The sequence below is a fragment of the Littorina saxatilis genome, linkage group LG14 (genome assembly GCF_037325665.1).
Source record: "Littorina saxatilis isolate snail1 linkage group LG14, US_GU_Lsax_2.0, whole genome shotgun sequence".
Taxonomy (NCBI): domain Eukaryota; kingdom Metazoa; phylum Mollusca; class Gastropoda; order Littorinimorpha; family Littorinidae; genus Littorina; species Littorina saxatilis.
The window spans coordinates 27,997,701-28,019,218 of NC_090258.1; the positions used below are offsets into that span (position 1 = coordinate 27,997,701).

Here is a 21,518-nt window from a genome sequence, read left to right on the forward strand (position 1 = left end):
CGCACGCACGCACGCACGCACGCACGCACATACGCACGCACGCAGACAGACAAAGTTACGATCGCATAGGCTACACTTACGTGAGCCAAAAATAAATAAAAAATAAAAATAGCACGCTTTTCTGTATCTCATTTGTTTTTAACTTTCTGAGCTTGTTTTCAATCCAAATATATCATATCTATATGTTTTTTTGGAATCAGGAAATGATAAGGAACAACATGAATTTGTTTTTAAATCGATTTCGTTAAAGGCATATGTACTCGATGACTATACACGCTAATTGCTTTACCAACAGCTGGAGACATGCTAAATTAAGTTCCCTGCAAAATATTGTGGTCTAGGACCCCTTCAATGTTGAGATATGTTAATTTTCATTTTGATCTGGATCGTCCTATTTATAGATTTGGCAACACATGTAACGTTGATGCAAGGGAGCTAACACCGCGGCTTTGTTGACATCCTCACTTTTTCAGAGGCTAGAACAAGCTGTAATGCATGTATTATGGTCCGCGCATGGTGACATATCGTCATTATATGGTCTTATGGTGCGTTTGACATCGATTATGGGCAAACTACACTTTGTAAACACGGGAGCGCGTACATATGCCTTTAATTCAATTTTAATAATAATTTTCACATTTTTCTTTTTCAGAGCTTGTTTTTAATCTGAGTATAACATATGTATATGTTTTTGGAATCAGGAAATAATGAAAAATGGGATGAAATTGTTTTTGAATCGTTTTATATAAAAAAAATTAATTACAATTTTCAGATGTTTAATGACCAAACTTAATAATCAATTTCTAAGCCTCCAAGCTTCCAATCTGAAATGCAATACCAAAGTCCGGCCTGTGTCAAAGATTGCTTAAACATGTCAAGCAATTTGATCAAAAACTGAGGTTGTGACATTGCTGCCTCACAAAAAGCCGGCTATGACGTCATCAGATACATTTATCGAAAAAGGGAAACAACGTTGGGATATCATACCCAGGATATCTTATGTGAAGTTTTATAATAATTGGTCTGGTAGTTTTCTCGGAAACGCTCTACACACACACACACACACACACACACACACACACACACACACCACGACCCTCGTCTCGATTCCCCGTCTATGTTAAAACAATTAGTAATAACTTGACTAAATGTAAAAAGAAGATAGAAATCCCCCCTACACTGACAGAAGATTCCCTTGTTTTTAATTAGCCCCCTACCACCAGTCCCTCCCCCTCACCACCTCCCCCGAACAGAAGACTCCCTCCCTTTTAAGATCCTGATTTCTCGGATTTTCTGTTCTTAAAGTTACTGTCCTTGACAACTTACGGTGCACGGGAGCTCCCAGGGCTTTCAGTCATGCCTCAGACATAAATCCATTTGAATTCATATCATGTTTCATTGACCTTCTTGGAAAGACTCAAAAACTACTCTTTTTTTTACAAATCAGTTTTCATCATTGTAACAGCGTTGCCATCGATCAGACTCACATCAGGTCCCGCACGGTAACTTATTGCGTCAAAAGACTAGATGAAAATGTATAAATCTCAGCGATAGGGATAAATATTGTCTATCTTGGGTACTTTAAGTCAAGACATTGTGTTTTATTTCGTAAGAATATTGTAAAATATGGTATGTGAGTCCATTTTGCCATAGCCCCATAACATGACCACGGGAAAAGTTATTCACATTTTGATGGTAGATGCGAAATGACAAACCGCGTTAGGTTTCAAAAAGGTATGTGTAGTTATCTGTGAGATAGTTCTGTAAACGTTTTGACTATTTATATCGCAATCTGCACTCATCCTTAACCTCTGTAAATTTACTCCTATGTTAAGACTCCTTCCTTTTTCAGACCTGATTTTCTCAGGTGTTTGCACGCCCTAAAGCGTGGGTTTAACTGTTAATTAATCAAAAATAAAAGATTTGCTGTTTCATTAACTAATGTTGGAGAGAATGTTGATTTCATACTTATTGATCCAAACTTGATCCTAATGCAACCCGTAACAATTCATTTTGTTGTCCAATCTTAAGAATATCCAACAGAATCAAACTTCTCCCAACCCAACCCCCTTCTCACCACCACTACCAACCTCACACTCAACACCCTCAAGGTTTAAAAAAAAATATATATATATATGTGAACAATAAGTGAGAGGAAAACAATAACCAAATAGTGTACACGACACCCCTTCTTCATGTCCCATTACAATGGACACCCCCCCCCCCCCCCCACAGAGGGATTACATTAAACTTCACATCTAGGCCCCAATAGCTTCCAATGTATCGATTGGACATTGGATTTTCCTTCTTTGAGCCATGTCACGTCAGAGGCCGACACAACTTCATACAAAGTCATTGACATCTCGACAGTAATTGTTCACCTCGACTGCTAGCACGGTCTCGGAGGAACACTGACTGTTTTGATCTGTGTAAATGTCATATTTTGGTCAAAAATACAAATAACGTATATTCTTCGCCTATTTTCAAGTTTTACGTCCAACGTCCCTGTGTGTACTTCGGTATCAGTCCCAGAATAGGCATGGCCATCTGCATGAATTTCTACAGCCAAATTGAATGAAGTGAGCCCTTCCTACGCCATCCTGAACTGGACTCTAAGTTAGAACCGATTATTATTTCTCCTGAGCAGAATATGCGATACAAATTAACAGTATGAGCCTTTTTCAGATTTCGTAAATGCATATAAGCAGAAAGCAGAAAGCATGCAACATGATGTTTTCTGACATCTATCGCCAAATCACTGCCGCGGGAAACTCGGAAGTGCCATTTAGCGGAATTTCAAAATCAAAACTAAATTATTGGAAACTCGTATGATACTTTACTTAGTTTGGTTTTTTGATTCTTGATCTTTTTCAGATACGAGTTTATAACATTTACAATATTATAAGAGCGCGTAAAAGAATGGAATCGATACAACCTTTCGTTAGAACAAATCAATTAACACTACTGCGATAAAAAAAAAACCTCTTTTCGCGCCAAAAGTCACGAACGAGGTCCCATGATTTCACCGTCGAAATGCTTTATACGACTCCCCTCCGTCCTGTCACATTGCACTCACTGAACCGGTCTTTCGCCGAGGAAGGGGACACCACCTTTTGTTCATTCTGCCTTTTTCTGGCGTGCTGTACTGTGCCTCCTTCATTCTGCCTTTTTCTGGCGTGCTGTACCGTGCCTCCTTCATTCTGCCTTTTTCTGGCGTGCTGTACTGTGCCTCCTTCATTCTGCCTTTTTCTGGCGTGCTGTACTGTGCCTCCTTCATTCTGCCTTTTTCTGGCGTGCTGTACTGTGCCTCCTTCATTCTGCCTTTTTCTGGCGTGCTGTACTGTGCCTCCTTCAGTCTGCCTTTTTCTGGCGTGCTGTACTGTGCCTCCTTCATTCTGCCTTTTTCTGGCGTGCTGTACTGTGCCTCCTTCATTCTGCCTTTTTCTGGCGTGCTGTACTGTGTCCCCTTCTTTCTGCCTTTTTCTGGCGTGCTGTACTGTGCCTCCTTCATTCTGCCTTTTTCTGGCGTGCTGTACTGTGTCCCCTTCTTTCTGCCTTTTTCTGGCGTGCTGTACTGTGCCTCCTTCATTCTGCCTTTTTCTGGCGTTCTGTACTGTGTCCCCTTCTTTCTGCCTTTTTCTGGCGTGCTGTACTGTGCCTCCTTCATTCTGCCTTTTTCTGGCGTGCTGTACTGTGCCTCCTTCATTCTGCCTTTTTCTGGCGTGCTGTACTGTGTCCCCTTCTTTCTGCCTTTTTCTGGCGTGCTGTACTGTGCCTCCTTCATTCTGCCTTTTTCTGGCGTGCTGTACTGTGTCCCCTTCTTTCTGCCTTTTTCTGGCGTGCTGTACCGTGTCCCCTTCTTTCTGCCTTTTTCTGGCGTGCTGTACTGTGGCCCCTTCATTCTGCCTTTTCTGGGGGAGTTGGGGTGCTGCGTGAGTTTCATCAAGGTCCGTTGGGAGATCGGTTAAGACAGCCTGCTTTTCGTTGCGGTCCTCATGTGTTTCTTTGATGGAGCCTTTTGTTGGTGTTTCTTTGATGGAGCCTTTTATTGGTGCTTCTGTGATGGGATGGGACGACGTCTTTCGCGACTCTTCTTCATCGTGCGTCGCACTGTGTGAGCGTTGCCAAGGGGAGGGTCGTGACCCGTTGGTGCTGCCTCCGGCTGAAAGTAGTAAGTAATTATGTCTTATAACAGCATAACTAATGTCGCAAATGACTTAAGATATCGTGAGTAGTTTACAACATTTGTTAAGGAGTTACTTTAATGTCCCGGTTTCTTTCATTTGGGTCTCATTACGTGCTTAAACAGCTTCAACCAAAACCAGCCTTTTCATGGCTTCTGAGAATAACGACGCCTACACCGGTCAGCAGGTCCTAGCGTAATTGGCAGACAGAATAGGTGAATAAAACAATTTTGGATACAAATTTAATTGTTCCCTCAAATGAAACAGCTCTAATCTTAACCGTCCCCCCACTTCTCCATCTCTCCATCATCATCATTACTATCAATTTTCTTTTTCCTCATCACCAACACCATCATCATTAATAACAAGAAGGGCAAAGCCCATACGACTCACATGCTTGACCTTGACCTTTACATGACCTTGACCTTCAGCTAAACCTAGCAATGACATCATACACTAAGAACTGCTTTACACATTTTCCTACCAAAATACATGTGACTTTGACCCAAGGTCAAGGTCGTCCAAGGTCATGCAACACAAAGCTGTTAATTCAAGACATAGGAAGTACAATGGTGCTTATTGGCTCTTTCTACCATGAGATATGGTCACTTTTAGTGGTTCACTACCTTATTTTGGTCACATTTCATAAGGGTCAAAGTGACCTTGACCTTGATCTTATGTGACCAAATGTGTCTCAAGATGAAAGCATAACATGTGCCCCACATAATTTTTAAGTTTGAAACAGTTATCTTCCATAGTTCAGGGTCAAGGTCACTTCAAAATATGTATACAATCCAACTTTGAAGAGCTCCTGTGACCTTGACCTTGAAGCAAGGTAAACCAAACTGGTATCAAAAGATGGGGCTTACTTTGCCCTATATATCATATATAGGTGAGGTATTCAATCTCAAAAACTTCAGAGAAAATGTGAAAAATGTGAAAAATAGCTGTTTTTTAGACAACATTTATGGCCCCTGCGACCTTGACCTTGAAGCAAGGTCAAAATGCTATGTATGTTTTTTGGGGCCTTGTCATCATACACCATCTTGCCAAATTTGGTACTGATAGACTGAATAGTGTCCAAGAAATATCCAACGTTAAAGTTTTCCGGACGGCCGGCCGGCCGGCCGGACGGACGGACGGACGGACGGACGGACGACTCGGGTGAGTACATAGACTCACTTTTGCTTCGCATGTGAGTCAATAATAATAATAATAATAAATGAGCATTTATATAGCGCAACATCATAACTTTACAATTATGCTCTTTGCGCTTGACACATTTAAAATTAAAACACAGTTATACAAGCATTTACATCTACATTCATAGTCAACAACGCTTAATTAAAAGCATACACCATCACACATACATTACAAAAGATTCTTCCACTAACTAAGTAATAAAAACATGAATAAAATAGGTAGTAAAAAACAAGGAAATACCAGCTGAATACCCTTAATCAAACAGAACATGTTATCAACAATGCTGAAAACAGTCCTAGATGTTTATATACATTATCACTAAAACAACAAATACACTACATGTAGCCTACTGATGGACTGAGAAAACAAAATCAGGGGTTGTATTTCTTGAAGAGGTGCGTTTTAAGTGCTCGTTTGAATGCTTGGGGTGACTGAGAGTGGCGGATGTGAAAGGGGAGAGAATTCCATTGTGTGGGTGCGCAGAAAGTAAAAGTGCGTTGTCCGTAGGTTTTGGTTTTGGTGTGTGGAATGGTAAGGATGCGACAGTCAGAAGAGGCACGGAGTTGTCTTGCTGGAGAATAGACGGTGAGGAGTTCAGAGAAGTAAGCAGGAGACGAGCCAGAAAAGAAGTTAAAGCAGAGGGTGGACAGTTTGTAGTCAATGCGGGCTTGAATAGGTAACCAGTGCAGTGTGTGAAGAAGTGGTGTTGCGTGATCTCGTTTTCGTGCTTTGAGAATGAGGCGTGCTGCCGAGTTTTGGACTTTTTGTAGTTTATGCAGGAGGTACAGAGGACAGCCAGAGAGAAGAGAGTTGCAGTAGTCAAGTTTAGAAAGAACAAAGGCACAGACAAGAGTGTTAGTTGTTTGAGAGGAGAGTGTGTGGCGAATGGTGCTGATCTTACGAAGCTCAAAATAAGCTGCTCTACAGACTAAAGATATATGTTTGTTAAGGGTCATGTCAGATGAAAGGGTGAATCCAAGGTTTCTATCTGATGGTGAGAAAAGAATGTCGGTATTGCCTATTTGAACAGAAACCGGTTGGGGAGAGGGAAATGTAGTTTTCTTCTTTTTGCACAGTAAGACTTCAGTCTTATCATCATTCAGCTTGAGTTTGTTATCGACCATCCAAGATTTAACATCAGTGATGCATGTCTGAATGGTCTGGATGGCGGAATGTGTCTCTGCAGGGGGACTGGGTTTATACAGCTGGGTGTCATCAGCAAAAGACTGATTTAAAAGAATGGTTTTGAATCAGTGTGGAGAGGGGCTTAGTGTACATGATGAAAAGGATGGGACCGAGTACTGAACCTTGAGGAACGCCGAAAGAAAGTGGGGCTGGAGCAGACATCTGGCCATCGACAAGCACAGCCTGAGTCCTGCCAATGAGATAGGACTCAAGCCATGCTAGCGGTGGACCGGATATGCCGTGCAGAGTCTGAAGTCTATGGAGAAGCGTGACATGGTCAATCGTGTCGAACGCTGCAGAAAGGTCAAGTAGGGTAAGCACTGACACATCTCCACCATCCGGAGCAGACAGAATGTCACTGATTACTTTAAGTAGGGCTGTTTCAGTACAGTGAGAAGGGCGATAAGCGGACTGAGAGTGCGAGATCAAATCATGGGTGTTCAAATATGACAACAGCTGCTTCAAAACTACCTTTTCAAAAAACTTTGGACAAGAATGATAAATTAGATACAGGACGATAATTCTTCAAAATATTGACATCAAGACTAGGTTTTTTGAGAAGTGGTTTGACAAGTGCAGTTTTGAAAAATAATGGAAAAACACCAGATAACAGGCTATCATTGACAATTTGAGTAAGAGTTGGCAACAACACATCAAGATTCTCAAAAAGCAGTGGTGTGCGTATGGCATCAAGTGGACAAGTTGTTGGTTTGGACTTCAGAATAATGGATTTAAGGTCTTTTTCACTGATTGGCTGAAATGATGGAAAAGAACAATCAGTGGGAACATCAACATGACTGGAGGAAGCAGAATGTCATTGTGCACTCATCTGATCAAGTTCAGAACGAATATCAGAAACCTTCTTGATGAAATAATCACTGAATACATCTGGCAGCTGACTAGCGGGGAACACAGTGGGAAGTGGGGATACCTTACTGCGGCCGGTCAACCGGCAGCAAATATCGAACAGTTTTTTGCTTGAATCGCAAGCAATAATCTGGGTTTGGAGGAAGGTTGTCTTTGCTGCGTGTACTAACTTAGTTACAATGTCCTTTGCTCCTTGAAATATTTGTTTATGGACAGTGAGACCAGTCTTAAAGTGTAACTAAACAGACATTTTGAAGTGTCAGCTTTACTGAATTGCTTTATGTTTTGTCCAAGTATAGACCTGTAGAAGCGATACTGGACGATTTTTCCAACGTTTACTGTGTTTTCTGATTTACTACGATTTTTTAAAAGTGTTGAACCCATTTAAGATTTACCTGATTATCTGTTCTTGATTTGATACTTCCAAAGAACAAGTGGTACTTTGAGTTCCGGTTTTATGTTTTAACCAATCAGAATTTGGTTCCTAAATAAAATCGTCTGCTGCCTGTCCCAGCAGAGTCGGCAACAAGCACTGCTTGCCACATGTGTGATGTTACCAACAGAAATAGCCATAAATTGGGCAAGGTAGCAATGTAAATGAATTGGATCTAACTAATGTGCTTGTACTGCATCTCTGGCCTTTGAATTCACTCCAAATGTACTGGCTCAGCGTGAGAGGCAACATCCTGTCGTCGAAGTCGTAAGCACGAGGCTGACTGGGAGATTATTATTCGAAGAGCATGCTGAAACGGATTGTAAGTAGAATATTTTACATGTTCTCGACATTTCTGTTGATCTTTCCTTAACTTTAATTGTTTCCTTGATTTAAAACCCTAGGGCTTGTATTTTCAGTTGTGATACTAAGCACGTATCTTTACCACAGTATCCGATCACTTCACACTTGAATTTTGGAATGATGAAGTGGAATTATTTCTGGATCTAATTTATTCCTTGTTCCCCCCCTCTCGATTCCTTTTTTCGCCACATATGTATTGTCGTGTGAGGGGGTAGATGCGTGTACTGGCTGATTTTTTTTTTTAACTTCGATCAGATACAGATGATTGGAAAAAAACCTTGTCAAGGATTTCAGAATTTAATAGATCTGTTCGAAGTTTTTACGGGATGGGTCCTGTTACAATACAGACTGAATGTGCCCAAGATGAACTTTTGATTAAACATACACACACAAATGAATCTCTTGAGTTTGTTATACGGCGAATGTCCAGTTTCCACCACCACGTCTGTGGTATGTTTTTATACTGTTTGATTGAATAGACTGATGTGCATTCTCTCGCAAATGTGCGCGCGTGTGTGTTTGTCTGTGCCTCAGACTTATTAATCAAAGATGATGTTGCACATTGCAGATCTATGCGACAGGAGCAAGTGGACAAGACAGCTACATTTCTCTGAGCGAAGATCCAACCGTAAGCTCTTTTAGCCGAAGACAGCGAGCCTGGGTGCATGCATGCAAGCTTCTATCATGTTCGTGTGAGTGCTGCAGGGCTATTAGACGACTTTTCATTATTCTTGATTTGGAGATCCATGCAGGGTATTAGAAAGTGCAGAATATACACGTTTGAACAAATACGATGTGTGTTTGCTCTGAAAAAAAGAAAAGACGCAACAAATAAACATTGTATTTGTTTAAAGTATCACAAATATTTATTACCTGTATCTGCATGTTTTGATAATAATGAAGGGTAAATTACTTTGACGTGTGCTTTTTTTTTTAACCACACTGATAACGAATGATAGAAACACAGACACACTTAATAACATATCCACAAAAATTGTAACAATAAATGTAAGCTGAACAATGCCTGCAACACATTTCAGGCCTCAGAAGGAAGTAATTATGAGATTCAGACAGAGAGAGAAAGCCTAACACGAAACCAGTTGTGACATTTTTTATTTCATTATGTAATATTAAAAACACGACAACAACGTATTTCCTGTACTTAGTTTCGTGCAATTATGGAATGCAAAGTATGTCTAATTGAGTGGCATAAAGAGGCACTGTTGCATGAAAAACCAACTCGGATCTTGACCAGGATCAGGATTTTACATGGACACAACCTAGAATTTAACATCCTGGGGGGAGGGGGGTACTGCGCCTTTCACATCAAGATGTAAAGATCTATTTTAAATAATACTTATTAGAAGGGAACAAAATCAAACAAACTACAACAATCGTTCTGAGGGGAGAGAATTACCTCTTCCGAAGAAATTACCTCCCTTGCTTTTCTTGTCGTGACTTATGTAGAGTAAAGTGAATAGAAAGTGAATCAGTCAGTAACAAACAAACAAAAAACATTTCTTAAGATCAATGAGGAGTCTTGAAGTATTTGTCAATGTTAATCTTGTATGCATAACAAACAATATATTACGGATTGATAATTAAAGAAAATCGTCTCTTCTACAGGGTTGACCCCCCTAAAAAGGACACCCACAACCATGCAAATTACTTCTGCATCTGTTGAACCAATTATTTTATATATGGTATTCATTAACTTCAGTTTATGTTCTGCCTTTCCAGTAAGTGGCAATTTTGTAAATTGAATGGTCTGACTTTTGTGCAATTTTAATTTTTTTCTCCAAATTCGGGGGTCGACTAAACAGAACGAGTTTTGACATTGAGCGGTAGCCATTTTTACCTAATTTAAACCCTTCAGGCTTTTACCTTTTTGATTATTTTGAATGTCTGAGTATGTAAAAACATCCCCTTCAACCCCCAGGCTATCGATGACCTGAAGAAAGCATGCAGTTACAGCTAAGTTCACGGCAATCCTCAGACACGAAAGCGTTGGTGTCATTGGTGATGCAAAAGTTAGATAATTTAACCTACAAATTTGCCACTTTGTGAACTGCACATGCATAAAATCAAGTTTAAGTATGCTGAATATGAAGTTATCCAGTCAATTGGTGTAGAAGTTATAGCATTACTGTCAGTTAACAGTATTTAAAATCCTCTAAAGTAAAATCTGACATATTCGAAAGTTTTGCATAAACACCCAGACAATTTTTACGATACTCTCCTAAGCTTCTCCACTTCTCAGCCCTGTCTTGGAAATGAATTCGAATAAGGCAGTCAAAATAACTTAGTTTGGAGCACCCATCAATCAGAATAAGCATTAACTTTTGACACAGGAATTATCTTCTACCGAAAGCTCTCCTGGTTTTATTCTACATTTTTCCTGCATAATGGTAACAAATTTAATGATAAATCTAAACAACGAAGTGACTGTGGTAAGATGAACAAAGTTAAAAAACAAAGGATTACTGTAAATGGTTTACGAATCGAAATCTAAACAAGTTTTAATGATAAGTAAAATGATAAAAAAATAAAATAAAAAAAGCTAACGTCCTTGCATTTGTCCAAAATTATTCCATGTTTAACATGGGAACAGAAGGATAATTGGTCTAAAGAATTTTTACAAGAAGGGCAAAGCCCATACGACTCACATGCTTGACCTTGACCTTTACATGACCTTGACCTTCAGGGTCAAGGTCAAATAACTAAACCTAGCAATGACATACACTAAGAACTGCTTTACACATTTTTCCTACCAAAATACATGTGACCTTGACCCAAGGTCAACCAAGGTCATGCAACACAAAGCTGTTAATTCAAGACATAGGAAGTACAATGGTGCTTATTGGCTCTTTCTACCATGAGATATGGTCACTTTTAGTGGTTCACTACCTTATTTTGGTCACATTTCATAAGGGTCAAAGTGACCTTGACCTTAATTATATGTGACTAAATGTGTCTCATGATGAAAGCATAACATGTGCCCCACATAATTTTTAAGTTTGAAACAGTTATCTTCCATAGTTCAGGGTCAAGGTCACTTCAAAATATGTATACAATCCAACTTTGAAGAGCTCCTGTGACCTTGACCTTGAAGCAAGGTAAACCAAACTGGTATCAAAAGATGGGGCTTACTTTGCCCTATATATCATATATAGGTGAGGTATTCAATCTCAAAAACTTCAGAGAAAATGGGAAAAATGTGAAAAATAGCTGTTTTTTAGACAACATTTATGGCCCCTGCGACCTTGACCTTGAAGCAAGGTCAAAATGCTATGTATGTTTTTTGGGGCCTTGTCATCATACATCATCTTGCCAAATTTGGTACTGATAGACTGAATAGTGTCCAAGAAATATCCAACGTTAAAGTTTTCCGGACGGACGGACGGACGGACGACTCGGGTGAGTACATAGACTCACTTTTGCTTCGCATGTGAGTCAAAAAAGGAGGGTTAGGGTAACCCTAACCCTCTTTGGACTATCTGTATGCAATGCCCGCTATAGGTGAAAGACTTTTGTGGAAGCCATGGAAGAATGCATCGCTGTTGTGCTGGTTCAGCTTGAGGTCCTGTCCTAGCGAATATCCTGCACACACAAAAACACGACTTTTTAAGCCACTTATGTTGCATTCCGTGACATAGCTTTGTTAAAACCGTATGCCTGATAATAATGACAGATTTTGTTGATATTCATTTGTTTTAAGACACCCCATATAATATTGTTTGACAATCTCTTTCAACATAGTTTACGAATCACCAATGTGTATACAAACGCAAATAACCCACAGGTCAATAAATTACTTTCCATGCAGAGAGAGAGAGAGAGAGAGAGAGAGAGAGAGAGAGAGAGAGAGAGAGAGAGAGAGAGAGAGAGAGAGAGAGAGAGAGATTAAAACTAGAAAATGTGTGCTATATAAAACAAGGATAATCACTGTCAAATCTTTGCTTGTACCTGCATGGTGTTTACTGCGCTATATACACAACCTGTTTTATTTCATTTATTTATTTTTATTTTTATTTTGGGGGGGGGGGGGATGTTTTGTGATGAGGGTTTTTTCAAAGCCTTTACTGCTTTAGTCATTGAATCCACCCGACTTCGATTTATTGTTCAGTGATGGGTAATTATGTGACCAACTATGTAAGTTAGTGATTGTTCTGGCTTCATACAATGACATTGCATTAATTTTATAAGTGTATGTGTGTGTGTTTCAGGCAAAAGCTGATATTACAGTCCTAGTTGTATGCAGTACCTCTGCTTCTTCGTTCAGGAATCAAAGTATACAATCTAAACCGATTATTTTGTTCAATAATGTTCAGCTTACCATCCCGAAGAAGGCAGTAACCAGTAACGTGTCGAGATATTGATTATAGATATTAACGTACCTAACCTGGTTACTGGTGTGTTTTCTTTTTATTTCAATAATGTAAATGTGTGACAACTTGCAGGGTACTTGATGTTCAGAGCAATTTTTCTGGCAAAAGACCTTTTATGGATCAAAGAAAACTTTTGTCATGGTGCACAAGTCAATCAATTTGGTTGATAAATAATTTGTGCTGCATTTTCCCTGGTTCCAAAACGTAGTATGTATTACCACATGTCCTTACCTGTCATTGGCATCACATGATTCTCTGCAAGCAGTGTTTTGTGGAAATACGTCATTTAACACTTGCACTTATAGTAGGTGGCTGTGGAACGGTAGACATGCAACGACAACGAACAACAAACGACAAAGTGTGGAGTACACTCATTTTTCTTAACATACGCTAAGTTTCTTTGAGAATGCTCCAAGTGAAAATCAGGGGTTCCTAGGCCTGATATCACAATTAAACAGCTTCTTCTCAGAATCAGGAGGGAAAAAACTGTTATATGGCGAGATGTCGTGACAAGAACAGACAGCAGCAGCAGCAACAACAACATTGCTAAATCGTCGCTTTAACAAAATTTCATGTTTAGCATTGCAGACAAAGCACGGCTACTGATCCGACCAAAGCCACACTTCATGCACGATGTCGATGGGCACATTGTTATGGCCAGCTTGTTAACGTGCGCATTGTGTATGTTTTACATAGAATTGAATGTGTTTGTCGTTGTGTCTGTCATCTATCCCAGTCGTTTGATTTAGAATAAAGCAAACTTATTGCAATGACGATTTTCTTCGGTTTTTGATGAAGGATTGGCATCAAGACTTTTCCTATTTTCCAACTCTGCCACCATACACTGGCCGTTCAGGTCTGCATGTCGACCACATGGTGTGTGATCAGATTTTTCGGACATGTTCACAATGCTTACATGACCACCAAATGGAAAATCAGTTGGTATTTGTTATGTTTTTGTGTTAGCACAATCTTCATACAAGTAAACAGAAACAGTTTTGTTGCAAACAGTGCCTTCATAAGAAACAAGAAGGGCAAAGCCCATACGACTCACATGCTTGACCTTGACATGACCTTGACCTTCAGGGTCACTGAAGGTCAAGGTCAAATAACTAAACCTAGCAATGACATCATACACTAAGAACTGCTTTACACATTTTTCCTACCAAAATACATGTGACCTTGACACAAGGTCAAGGTCATCCAAGGTCATGCAACACAAAGCTGTTAATTCAAGACATAGGAAGTACAATGGTGCTTATTGGCTCTTTCTACCATGAGATATGGTCACTTTTAGTGGTTCACTACCTTATTTTGGTCACATTTCATAAGGGTCAAAGTGACCTTGACCTTGATCATATGTGACCAAATGTGTCTCATGATGAAAGCATAACATGTGCCCCACATAATTTTTAAGTTTGAAACAGTTATCTTCCATAGTTCAGAGTCAAGGTCACTTCAAAATATGTATACAATCCAACTTTGAAGAGCTCCTGTGACCTTGACCTTGAAGCAAGGTAAACCAAACTGGTATCAAAAGATGGGGCTTACTTTGCCCTATATATCATATGTAGGTGAGGTATTCAATCTCAAAAACTTCAGAGAAAATGTGAAAAATGTGAAAAATAGCTGTTTTTTAGACAACATTTATGGCCCCTGCGACCTTGACCTTGAAGCAAGGTCAAGATGCTATGTATGTTTTTTGGGGCCTTGTCATCATACACCATCTTGCCAAATTTGGTACTGATAGACTGAATAGTGTCCAAGAAATATCCAACGTTAAAGTTTTCCGGACGGACGGACGGACGACTCGGGTGAGTACATAGACTCACTTTTGCTTCGCATGTGAGTCAAAAATGCTTCTAAGTCAAAATACATACCCTCTTTTTCGTATTGCGTAAAATATACCCATAAATTCTGGACATCATATTTTTATTTTTTTTCATAACAATGAAACCAAAGTTTGGCATATGTTTTAGCAATATATTCACAATAAAACCTATGAGTTTGAAGGCTGCATCGTGTTTTGTTTATTTTTGAGAATTTTTTTGCAAACCCATGCATGGCCAGTTTCTGGGGAGAGACTGGGGAGATAATGGCCAGTATAGAAAGAGTTAATAAGTAAACTAATGTCAGAAGTAGGTATTTACCTTGTTTGCCTTCGCGTTCTTGATAGCCCGCTGCAGCATTTGTATCACTTCCCTTGACATTCAAAACGCCAATGTATTTCTGAAAGGAAAATAAAGATATTGACCGAAACATCACACAAGTGGTATATCATGCTAGGTTTTGTTTACAGTGCCTGTTCTACGACCACATCTGATTGTAATTTAAATAAAGAAAAACTGTATCCATATTACTTCTCTATTTGTGTGTGTTTGTGTGTGTGCAGGGGCGGATCACATCATTTTTAAGGGGGAGTTTCCAAATTTCTTTTAGGGACAATTTGACGACGCGAAGCGTTTAGTTGAAGACGCGAAGCGTTCAACCTCCTTTGGGGGGGGGGGGGGGGGGGGGGGTCTGACAAATGTTGATAAAAACAAGGAAAATGGATCAATCTGAGCCAAGAAACATCCCCTAATACACCTTCCAAAAAAGTAAATATATTAAGAAGAAAAATTTGAATCACAACAAGGACAATTGATCGATCTGGCGCAACCTGAGCAAACTAATTAGCCAACTTCTTTCCCAAATCGTCACTTAGAATACAAAGGCCGGCTCCTAAGTGGTCCGGAACCCCCCTCCGGATCCGCCCAGTGTGTGTGTGTGTGTGTGTGTGTGTGTGTGTGTGACCGATGACCTTCTCTAAATTCTAATCGTTGCGTTTGCATGGTAATAAAGTTTTAATACTGGATATGCCCATGAAAAAATATCATTTCTTGTTCATGTCATTGTGTGTGTGTGGCCAGGACCGTGACTTCTGCTTGCCTCAACGTCTTCAGAAAAGACACAAAATGCCAGCAGGCGTATGTTCTTGGAGCACTCAGTATGCCGTCATCTGCAAACAAATAAATACAAATTATTCAATTGTGTAAATAAAGAACAATCATTTTAATATTACAACAAAAAATTCATATAACTGTAGTCTTCACCAGAGACATCCACTACACTATCTTTAAATAAAACTGCCGTAAAAAATTGAAATACTATAAAACTTACCCCCACTCAGATCTATTTGGGATTATTCAAGTTTCAACCCTGTAACGATGCCGGTTTGGACAGATCTGCTAGTTTGCCGCTGAAACTGAAATCAAAGGCGATCTTCAGAACTATTTCTAATCTTGTATTTGTGATTAATATAAAATACTGATCTTCCCAATAGAAGCTGATGTGTATACACATGACCAGGACAAGGTATTTTGTTACAGGGCATTTACGCAGACGTCGCAGTTCAAAATATCGTTTTAGATCTGATTTTGTACAGCAGCCTGTGTGATTCAGAATCGTCTGCCCTTTTTCGGTTTAACATTTTATGGACGATTCCTATGAGACTGCTCAATCATAACTGATGACAAATTCAGAAACAGATGATGGTTTCAAGTAGGCTACAGTAATGATTCGTTAAAAATGTCAAGCCACTCGTCGATCATTCACACTCAAAGAACCCAAGCCAAATCTGCTCTGGTTCCGAGCAGCTTTTTCCAACTGAGACCCTAATTGTTACGCATCTGCCGCGAAAAGATAGACCACAAACAAGCGGCACTGTACCATGCTTTCGTTTATGTTGCTAAACAGATTAAATGTGCATTGTAAATGTGCTTACAGCAAAGAAATGCATCCTTACTTACCACAAAAATACTGCTACCACATTCATTGCACTTGTGTCTTCTTACCAAAACCTATCGATATGTTTGTTTACGATATATTGGTAATTACTAACCGTTAACTATTTTTCAAAAATCTGAAATGACTTTAAAGAATCAAAGAAAGATTCGCTAAAACGGTTGACTTCAGAAAATAAGCAATATTTTTCTGAACCATGAAATAAAAATCGAAAACTCCGTTTGATCTTTTATTTTGGTAGATTGATGACAACAGCCGGAACTGAAAGTACCAGAACCAAAAATTAAGGGCATTAATCAGGTAAACTAAGAAGATTGTCGTTCCTGGCGCGCACTTCACATGTCCGTCAAACAGTGTCCGAGTGAGAGAAATTTTTTTTTTTTCGCAGTTCGACAGTATATGAGGCCCTTCTTCATATCAAAGTGTAAAGGTTGCTGAACGATGTTTTTCCTTTTTGCTTGTTTAGTTACACTTTAAGATACCTGCGCTCAGCACGCCTACGGTCACATAAATTTTGGCATCACGCAGTTCGACACAGATATTGGAATACCACGGTGCGGACTTGGACGGACGGACACGGCGACGTGAAACGGGGGCATGAACGTCAAGAGCAGCACGAAGTGTGGCATCAAGTTGGTCAGCGGAGGGGGAGGGGGGCAGCGCGTTCTGCAGCTCGTCCCTAAAAGCGTCTTTATCCATCGTACGGAGACAGCGGACAGACTTAAACATGGGTGGAGGAGGAGGACACTGGGTCATCAGATCAAACAAAACACAACAAGAAGGGCAAAGCCCATACGACTCACATGCTTGACCTTGACATGGTCAAATAACTAAACCTAGCAATGACATCATACACTAAGAACTGCTTTACACATTTTTCCTACCAAAATACATGTGACCTTGACCCAAGGTCAAGGTCATCCAAGGTCATGCAACACAAAGCTGTTAATTCAAGACATAGGAAGTACAATGGTGCTTATTGGCTCTTTCTACCATGAGATATGGTCACTTTTAGTGATTCACTACCTTATTTTGGTCACATTTCATAAGGGTCAAAGTGACCTTGACCTTGATCATATGTGACCAAATGTGTCTCATGATGAAAGTATAACATGTGCCCCACATAATTTTTAAGTTTGAAACAGTTATCTTCCATAGTTCAGGGTCAAGGTCACTTCAAAATATGTATATACAATCCAACTTTGAAGAGCTCCTGTGACCTTGAACTTGAAGCAAGGTAAACCAAACTGGTATCAAAAGATGGGGCTTACTTTGCCCTATATATCATATATAGGTGAGGTATTGAATCTCAAAAACTTCAGAGAAAATGGGAAAAATGTAAAAAATAGCTGTTTTTTTAGGCAACATTTATGGCCCCTGCGACCTTGACCTTGAAGCAAGGTCAAGATGCTATGTATGTTTTTTGGGGCCTTGTCATCATACACCATCTTGCCAAATTTGGTACTGATAGACTGAATAGTGTCCAAGAAATATCCAACGTTAAAGTTTTCCGGACGGACGTCCGGACGGACGGACGGACGGACGACTCGGGTGAGTACATAGACTCACTTTTGCTTCGCATGTGAGTCAAAAATGATCTGAGGCTAAGACATGTGTAACAGACACAGATTGAACAATATGATCATCTGGCCTATGCATAACCCAATCCAGTATGTGATTCTTCGTGTGCGTTGGATGACTGACTGACTGTGTGAATTGAAAAACATCTAAAATATCTGTGCCCCGGCAGGGATTCCACAAATGGAAATTGATTTAAAAAAACATTTCTGAAATCTACACTACCCGTCATAAAAAAGTACACAGATTCATTGTGCTGTAGATCTTTGTGATGCGGCCAGTTATATTAAAACCAAGTATATTGCCAGAAAGGTAATTTATTCCCCGACCGTATGAAATAAAGAATTTCATTTTTCATGAATTAGTGTTTATGCAGTGGACCGGAGACCCAGGACACTCCCCAGAAAAGAAGACTTCTTAAATGTCGTCCACTTACAACTGAAATGCACCTAAAAATGCACCTCCTGCAGAGTCATGAGAGGGTTTCTATATAGGCCAAATCAGGACCCTCTGTGAAAGCTGAGATTAGTTAGTTGTTGCTCTTTGAGTCCAGCGGACCATATAGGCCAAATCAGGACCCCCTGTGAAAGCTGAGATTAGTTAGTTGTTGCTCTTTGAGTCCAGCGGACCATATAGGCCAAATCAGGACCCCCTGTGAAAGCTGAGATTAGTTAGTTGTTGCTCTTTGAGTCCAGCGGACCATATAGGCCAAATCAGGACCCCCTGTGAAAGCTGAGATTAGTTAGTTGTTGCTCTTTGAGTCCAGCGGACCATATAGGCCAAATCAGGACCCCCTGTGAAAGCTGAGATTAGTTAGTTGTTGCTTTTTGGGTCCAGCGGACCATATAGGCCAAATCAGGACCTCCTGTGAAAGCTGAGAGCGACATGTAATAATGATTGTGAATGATAAACAATGAACAGTAAAGCGAATTCTACATGTACAAGCACTTGCTTTCTGTATTCTTATCAGTGTGTCTTGCAAAAAACATTTCTTTTTAATATAGGCCAGGTCTCCAGTTGTGAACGAGTGAATCTGAAACTTCGCGCACACAAATGTGTTTGCCAGGAGAGAGACTTGTGTAATTAGTGACGTCAAATGTTCGAAAACAAATTGATCATGACCTCGATTGTGTCTTCCTTACAACGTTTTGTCAGATAAGTTGTGTCCACTTAAAAGACCGCTAGCTGGCTCAAAATATTTGTGAAAGTAACGTTTTGTTTTGTCCAGTACGAGTATAACACGTTCCAACAACTTATGTTTCCTGTTGTTTTATCCTGCATTTTGGACTGTTGGCAGCTAGTCTATTTGCTTCTGGATGTCTTGTAACGTACATTTTGAATGTGAATTTCACATCGTAATTGCGGGTCAAACGTCACGCAGAGATCTGTGTCTGACCTACATTCAGAAACTGGATATTATTGTCGATTTCGCTTTTCATGTTCTGGAATATTCTGTTCATTCACAGAACTGTGCAGTTGGGCATGCTGCAGGGCAGGCACTATTAACTCAACCATTTCTTCTTTGTCTTGTGTTTGTTTTTTCCATCAACGATTTCATTTGCTCTGAAACATGCTACTGAAACAGTGAAAAACAAGAAAAAGGTTAACTGAATGACGGGGTAAACCAGTTCACAAAAGCTCTCTCCGAGCAAAGCAGAAACGATTCGTAGAACGTACTTACCGAAATGCAGCACACCGAATAATACCAACAAGAAAACTGTGCGCTTCATTTCATTCTGATAAAAATTATTCTCTTGCAGGAACAGATAGAATGTCGAGAAACGTTATCATGACGTCACAGGCGTCTGCTTTGGTTTATGTCAGTCTCGGACACACCAACGCATCAGAGACACTAGTCTCGTACCAGCCCCGACTGCGAAAAAAATGTTCACACGTCATTTACGGGCTTTCAACCCCGAAGGCTATTTCCGAGTAGCTACGAACGTAAACGGAATTTCCGATGTGTACGGATGCTTATTGATTAGAGTTGTCGTTCGTGTCTCGCTAATCCAGTATGTATACGGTTGCGCTGGAATGAGTGCAATCCGAGCTACGAACTTTGCCGACTGCATTCTAGAGATGATCGTCACTGCTGCAGGGTCAATGTGTGAATTAATACGATAGAGCGAAAAGAATTGCACTCATCACTCGCTCAATCCGTGCTGAGGCTTACAAACTCCCAGCCTGCAGAACATCATAAAGACAGGTTTCACAGTCTTCAGAGTCGGGTATGTCCCTGACTTTGATATTAAATAAAATGTTTCGTTTTGTTTAGTCGTGAATTTTCACTGGTCTGTGTCGAATCTCTTCGGAATTTACATATGAAAAATAAACTTTGATCGAATTTAAGTCAAGTTTGTATTCCCCACCAGCGAAAAGAGGTAGGTCGGTCGTGAGAAATGAGACAGACACGATTTCCCTTTTTAGCCACATTGCAATAGACAAAGGCACCAGTACAAAAACACACAAAGAAATCCAGTGAAAAGTACATTAGAAACCAAAGAACAGAGATAGATGAACACACTTAGTTAAAAAAACCAATGAATGTGTTTATGTTTAGTCGATACAATCGCATGTGAAGTAAACGGTCTTTTTACATTTAGTCAAGTTTTGACTAAATGTTTTAACATCGAGGGGGAATCGAAACGAGGGTCGTGGTGTATGTGCGTGTGTGTGTCTGTCTGTGTGTGTGTGTAGAGCGATTCAGACTAAACTACTGGACCGATCTTTATGAAATTTGACATGAGAGTTCCTGGGTATGAAATCCCCGAACGTTTTTTTCATTTTTTTGATAAATGTCTTTGATGACGTCATATCCGGCTTTTCGTGAAAGTTGAGGCGGCACTGTCACGCCCTCATTTTTCAACCAAATTGGTTGAAATTTTGGTCAAGTAATCTTCGACAAAGCTCGGACTTCGGTATTGCATTTCAGCTTGGTGGCTTAAAAATTAATTAATGACTTTGGTCATTATAAAACTGAAAATTGTAAGAAAAAATAAAAATGTATAAAACGATCCAAATTTACGTTTATCTTATTCTCCATCATTTGCTGATTCCAAAAACATATAAATATGTTATATTCGGATTAAAAAAAAGCTCTGAAAATTAAATATATAAAAATTATTATCAAATTTTTTTTTTCGAAATCAATATAAAAACACTTTCATCTTATTCCTTGTCGGTTTCTGATTCCAAAAACATATAGATATGATATGTTTGGATTAAAAACACGCTCAGAAAGTTAAAACGAAGAGAGGTCCAGAAAAGCGTGCTATCCTTCTCAGCGCAACGAATACCCCGCTCTTCTTGTCAATTCCACGGGCACTGCCTTTGCCACGGGCGGTGGAGTGACGATGCTACGAGTATACGGTCTTGCTGCGTTGCGTTGCGTTCAGTTTCATTCTGTGAGTTCGACAGTTACTTGACTAAATGTTGTATTTTCGCCTTACGCGACTTGTTTCTAAATGTGTCTGTCTCAAAAACGTTAATTACAAATCTGTTCAGTTGGAATGGCTGTTAAAAGGTTTGGACGTA

General features: G+C 39.8%; 1 protein-coding gene and 1 long non-coding RNA gene across 4 annotated transcripts in view; both read right to left on the reverse strand.

Annotated features, from left to right (window-relative positions):
• LOC138946567 (sodium/potassium/calcium exchanger 1-like) overlaps nucleotides 1–4,537 on the reverse strand; it is a 116,739-nt gene extending 112,202 nt beyond the window's left edge. The window contains exons 1-2 of the mRNA XM_070318010.1: nucleotides 4,465–4,537; nucleotides 3,077–4,162 (exon numbers count right to left, since the gene is read on the reverse strand). Coding sequence (XP_070174111.1) covers nucleotides 3,077–4,162; nucleotides 4,465–4,537 — 1,159 coding nt within the window. The remainder of the gene's footprint in view (nucleotides 1–3,076; nucleotides 4,163–4,464) is intronic.
• Nucleotides 4,538–9,332: 4,795 nt separating this feature from the next.
• Nucleotides 9,333–16,424, reverse strand: LOC138947499 (uncharacterized). 3 transcript variants are annotated; one of them, XR_011449684.1, is made up of 4 exons: nucleotides 16,412–16,424; nucleotides 15,552–15,621; nucleotides 14,774–14,852; nucleotides 9,333–11,835 (listed from the first exon to the last, which is right to left on the reverse strand). It is a non-coding gene; the product is annotated as an uncharacterized lncRNA (long non-coding RNA). The 3 variants fall into 3 exon arrangements; XR_011449683.1 differs by lacking the exon at nucleotides 16,412–16,424 and adding an exon at nucleotides 15,783–16,378; XR_011449682.1 differs by lacking the exon at nucleotides 16,412–16,424 and having other exon boundaries at nucleotides 15,552–15,759.
• Nucleotides 16,425–21,518: the final 5,094 nt, after the last annotated feature.